At 43.6% G+C, this 6,147-nt stretch overlaps 1 protein-coding gene across 1 annotated transcript; it reads left to right on the plus strand.

The window, feature by feature from the left end:
- The first annotated feature begins 662 nt into the window (after positions 1–662).
- On the plus strand, positions 663–5,894 carry LOC112602399. Its single transcript, XM_025350458.1, has one exon. It carries the CDS (start codon positions 663–665, stop codon positions 5,892–5,894), a length of 5,232 nt encoding a protein of 1,743 aa, XP_025206243.1.
- Positions 5,895–6,147: the final 253 nt, after the last annotated feature.

Genomic DNA, 6,147 nt, shown 5'->3' on the forward strand with positions numbered 1-6,147 from the left:
ATATAGTGCGTGAATGTTGGCCATTATATTATCATCGCATGGGAGATAACAAAGCAATCGTCGGTACTGCATTGCGACTGGTCCAGCTGTTCCGCCAGACATACACGGTACTACTAGTACATGCTATCAGGTCGTACTATCATTATTATTTTATTATTGATTTGTATTCGTTTTCGTCTGTGGATGATATGATTATTTAAATTATCATTGTAAACGATCGCATGTGATCTGTGATCTATTTTATTATACTATATTTACAGTGGTCGTTTGTGATCATATTATACTAACATAGTTAAGGTCTCATCTGTATTGTTCATTATTTTCATATTATTCAATTGTTTGTCATATTATTATCTCTTGTTATTATCATCCATATTCTACTCCCACATTGTTGGTGTACTCTCCTAGCAATAATATGTTGGGCGTACCAGCCGAAACATTTGGTCCAATCGAGACCGGATATCGAAAATACAGTCCACTTTAATTAACTTACCTAACCTTTCGATAAAACAAGGTGAATTTTAGTCATCATCTTAGTGCTCAAAGCTGTTTCAAGTCTATTTATTATATTATTGTATGGTAGCGTGCGTGTTGCTCATCTAGATACGTCGTATTATTATCGTTGTCGTTGGTTTACTATTCGGTATTATTAATATTTCGCGATGGCGCCAACAGATCAACAAGAAAAGGAACGTGTTGAGCGTTCGTTACAGCGCGCTATTGTTAAACGAGATAAGCATGTTAATCAGATGTTAATCTTGTTCAAATTATCGAAGACAGTTGAGTCTGATCCGTCATCATTACCTATGTTCAATGCGCGTAAACGGGATTTGGAAACGCTCATGTCAGATTTTCGCCTCGACCAGGAGGACGTTATGGATCAAATGGTAGAGCTAGGGAGGATTGAAGAGTTCATACGGGAACATAGTACCATTGAAACTGTTGTCACCGATCAATACTATTCTATACAAGCCGTGGCGGGTGCGGTGGCCTGTTGTAAATTGGATACGGTAGCCAGATCAGGTTCTCACATTAATTTACCAAAAATTAAATTACCGCATTTTAATGGTGACATAATTAATTGGCGTTCTTATCGTGACACATTTACATCGCTTGTCCACGAAAATCCAGATCTTAACAAAGTTGAGCGATTTCACTATTTAATTGCTTCAGTCTCTGGAGCTGCGAGTACTGTGGTACGTTCAGTCCCTCTTACTGGTCCCAACTATGAGGTTGCTTGGAACGCATTGCATGATCGATTTGACAGTACGCGTCTTATACTTCACGCGCACTTGGACAAGTTATTCGCATTTTCTCCCATACAAAATGAATCATTAAGTGACCTAAATAACTTTTTAGATGTATTCAAAGAGAACACAGCAGCGATCGACGCTCTAGGTGTGCATGATATGTCCGGTTTTCTATTATTTTATATAGCGTCGCGCGTCCTGGATAGTTCGACGAAGCGTCTATTCGAGGCTGATCAAGGCACACATGATCTTCCTACTCTAAATGATTTATTAATGTTCATACAATCTCGGTGCAAAATCCTACAAAATAGTTCGATGACAGACGCCGAAAGAAAACCTGCAGCTTTTACGCGCCGAAAGCCTGTGATTTCGAGATCATCATTACTGGCCGCCACCAAGGAGCACGAGCCTCACTGCTATGTGTGCCAAGGGACACACTATGTATACAAATGTGAGAAGTTTAAGGGACTAACCACATCAGCACGATTTCAGCTGGTAAAGTCCAACAACATGTGTTCAAACTGTCTCAGTGGCTCCCATACGGCTTCTACATGTCCGTCGAAGTATTCGTGTCGAACCTGTTCCGGAAAACATCATTCGTTATTGCACTTCGATTCACGTAAGCGCCAGGCTGTCACTAATTCAAATAACAATGCACCCGCGGTTCCATCGTCGTCGGCACCCGCCGTCGTTAATCTACCAAACACCAATGACACGTCATTCGTTGGTACCGTTAGCAGCGGCAACTTTAGTGTTCTGGGCACAGCTGTTATTCGGATGTGCAACCAACAGGGACAGTGGGTACCAGTCCGTGCATTAATAGATTGTGGATCGCAAATATCTGCTATAACAACAAATTGCGCAACGCGACTTGGTCTTACTCGTTACAAGCGTAAAATCAACGTAGTCGGATTGTCACAGAGCCCCGTAGTCCAGGCAAAAGGTGTAGTCTTGTGCAGCATAGTGCCACACTTGCAATCAGATCGAAGGCTAACTTGTGAACCCGTTCTATTGTCAAAGATCACTGGATTGATGCCCTCGACAGTGTTAGATTTATCCATACGAACGCAGTACATGGATCTGGAGCTCGCAGATCCGAGTTTCGATCGTCCAGGGCAAATTGAATTTTTACTAGGCGCTGACGTGTACAACCACATCTTCACAGACGGTTATCGGGTACGCCATACACCAGGGTTGCCTTCCGCGTTCGAGACAACATTAGGCTGGATTATTGTTGGAGCCGCGGCAGCCTCAAGCACTTCGTCATCGCAAGTATCACTGTCATTGACAACCGAACCGTCTCTCAAACAATTGCTGAACCGGTTTTGGGAAGTCGAGGAGCCTGTGGTTTTACCTAATCCGTTTACAGAAGAACAGAAGTGCGAAGAGATGTTCCGCCGTACAACCACCAGAGATCCGTCTGGGAGGTATTCAGTCTCGTTTCCGTTTAAAACCGACCCTTCCATTCTTGGTGATTCCCGGTCAATGGCACTATCAAGATTTTATAACTTGGAGCGTAAATTAACAGCCGATCCTATCATATACGATGAATATAAGTCTTTTATGAAGGAGTATTTACAACTTGGCCACATGAAACTCGCGCAAACTCCGGGAAACTACATCATTCCACATCACGCAGTTGTCAAACGAATGAACGGAAAAATTAAACTAAGAGTCGTATTTGACGGGTCTGCCACTACATCCTCTGGAACATCATTAAACAATTTGTTATTCACCGGACCCAAATTGCAATGTGACATAGCAGATCTATTATTACGATGTCGCTTTCATGTATATATGCTCACAGCAGATATATGCAAAATGTATAGACAAATACAGGTGTCACCAGCGGAATGCTCTTACCAGCATATTTTGTGGCGCAACGATCCATCTGAATCAATACAGGAGTATGCATTGTCGACAGTTACTTACGGAGTGTCTTCTTCTCCCTTTCAAGCCATCCGTGTATTGCATCAATTGGAGCTGGACGAAGGTTCAAAATACCCAGCCGCACAAGGAGTGTTATCTAGTCAAACTTACGTCGATGACATTATAGCTGGAGCTGCCTCAGTCGAACAGATCGTGACGTTGCAGAAACAGCTCATCGATTTGCTAGGTCAAGGTCGATTTGAGCTAAAAAAGTGGGCAAGCAATTGTCCACAAGTTCTGCAAAATATCCCAAAGGACGATCAAGTTGTGGAACTGTCATTTGACCCAAAAGATGATTGTTCAATAAAGATTCTGGGGTTACATTGGGACCCAGCACATGACGTATTCAGTTATCATAGTGATCCTTGCGTCTCTCGACCTACGAAACGTTCAGTGCTATCTGCGATAGCTAAGATATATGACCCACTTGGAGCCTTATCACCCATCACCTTTTGGGCTAAGTGCTTTATGCAGATTCTATGGAAAAATGCTTATGAATGGGACCAACCGATCCCCGACGAACTAGCTTCCTCCTGGAATTCATTTTCTACACAGTTACTTTCGGTCTCACAAGTTAAAATCAGGAGACATATTCCTATTGAACAGTGTACTGACGTTCAACTACTAGGTTTTTCCGATGCATCACAGAAGGGATACTCAGCTGTTGTTTACATGCGATTGTCGTATGCATCAAAACCTGGCACAGTACACTTACTTACAGCAAGGTCGAGGGTGGCACCGTTAAAGAACAGCCGTCTGGACGAGTCACTTTCCATTCCAAGGTTGGAATTATGTGGGGCACTGCTATTAGCTCAAACACTGCATCGTGTACAAAAGGCATTATCGTCAATCACTCACATATCTTCGATTCATGCATGGACCGACTCTACTGTGGTATTGTCTTGGCTAACAACTCGGCAAGTTACATTCAAGGTATTTGTTACGAACAGGCTTAATAAGATAGGTGAACTTCTGCCCTTGGGTCAATGGCGATATGTGCCATCAATGCAAAATCCTGCTGATTGTGTGTCCCGTGGCCTACTTCCTACCGAGGCATTAGAACACAGTTTATACTGGGAGGGTCCGTCTTTCGTACTACAGTCACCTGATACTTGGAAATCACCACAGTATGAAAAAATTCCTGTCGCTGAACTACCTGAACAGAAAACCGTGGCAGAGACTTTGCATGTTATTGTTACACCAACAACGAATGACTGGCTTGAAAAATTCTCATCATTGTCTCGTCTAAAGAGAGTTGTTGCTTACATGCGACGTTTCATCGTCAAGGCTCGTCACAAGTCACTTTCGCGAAAGCCCACACATCAATGTGGCGAGCATCCACCCATGTTTACAGGATTCCTTCGATATGAAGAACTTCGTGATGCTCTACAGACGCTAGTCCAAATAACGCAACGCATCCACTTTCCACAGTTACTCAAGCTTATTTCATCTTCGTCATCGTCAATCAAACCTCGTTCGATAGCTTGTCTCACCCCGTTCATTGACGCATCTGGAATCATACGCGTGGGTGGACGATTACGCCGTTCAAACGCACCGGAAGACTTCAAATATCCAGTGTTAATGCCAAAGTCGAGCACTTTAACGCTATTATTAATCCGATATTATCATATAACTGGTATGCACGCTGGGCCTCAGCTTGTGGCATCTTTGTTGTCTTCTCAATTCTGGATTGTGTCAGGTCGATCAGTTATTCGTCACATTATTTTCAAATGTGTTACATGTACACGATATCGAGCGTCAACTGTCAAAACGTTAATGGGCGACCTTCCATCCTCACGAGTGTGTCCGTCGAGACCCTTCTCTAATGTCGGTGTAGATTACGCAGGACCGCTTTTGATCAAAGAAAGCAAACGTCGAAACGCCCGCTCTACAAAATGCTATGTGGCGATTTTCATCTGCATGGCCGTGAAAGCGGTGCACATAGAAGTGGTCTCTGATCTCACAAGTTCGGCATTCCTTGCATCATTGCAGCGTTTCATTGCTCGCCGAGGAATACCTTCGGAAATATACTCAGACTGTGGTACCAATTTCCAAGGTGCCGCATCTGAATTGCGTCGGCTGTGGTCAAATCCTGAAGTACAAAATAGTGTCTCAAATGCTGTGCCGTGCAGGTGGCACTTCAACCCACCGGCTGCTCCCCACTTCGGGAGATTGTGGGAGGCAGCTGTTAAGTCCATGAAAACCCACCTGAAACGAGTAGTTGGCACCCAACTGTTAACATTTGAGGAGATGTGCACCGTAACTCAACGAATAGAAGCTATACTGAACTCACGACCAATTACACCCCTTTCGTCAGATCCGAATGATTTACGCGTGTTAACACCAGGTCACTTCCTCATAGGTGCACCTCTCGTCACGCTGCCTGAACCCGACGTGACGCAGATTCCGATGAATCGTCTCAACCGATGGCAGCTGTTGGATCAATTTCACCAATCGTTGTGGAAACGTTGGTCTTCAGAATACTTGCGATCATTGCAAGTCCGATCGAAATGGCACCACCCGCAACCTAACGTCACAGTTGGTGACCTTGTGCTAGTGCAGACTCCAAATTTGCCACCCACACTCTGGAAAATGGGACGGGTCGAAGCAGTTCATCCCGGCGAGGATGGAGTTGTGCGGGTAGTAACTCTCCGTACCAGTGATGGTACCATTAAGCGGCCCGTGGTTAAGTTAGCTCGTCTTCCAATAAATTAAAAAAAAAAAAAAAAAATAATTTATTCCTACGCAGCAAAAGTCTTTCCTCTCCTGTAAACTGATATTTCGTGTATTTTTTTTTTGAATTTTTTGTATTTTTTTGTATTTTGTATATTATTTATTACTATTATGTTTTGTTCAAAAATCATCTTCGCTTACGCCTCGATCACATTTTGGAAGATCCTTAGTCTTCCAAGGGGGGAGTATGTTGACGCCACAACCATCGTTTGCACCTGCACGCCGTGTCCACCAC

Source organism: Melanaphis sacchari, unplaced genomic scaffold, assembly GCF_002803265.2.
Source record: "Melanaphis sacchari strain LSU unplaced genomic scaffold, SCAv2.0 Contig882_pilon_pilon, whole genome shotgun sequence".
Classification (NCBI taxonomy): domain Eukaryota; kingdom Metazoa; phylum Arthropoda; class Insecta; order Hemiptera; family Aphididae; genus Melanaphis; species Melanaphis sacchari.

Bases quoted from the DNA above. Each gene is read 5' to 3' on its own strand.
- LOC112602399 (XM_025350458.1), top strand. From the start codon at position 663: ATGGCGCCAACAGATCAACAAGAAAAGGAACGTGTTGAGCGTTCGTTA.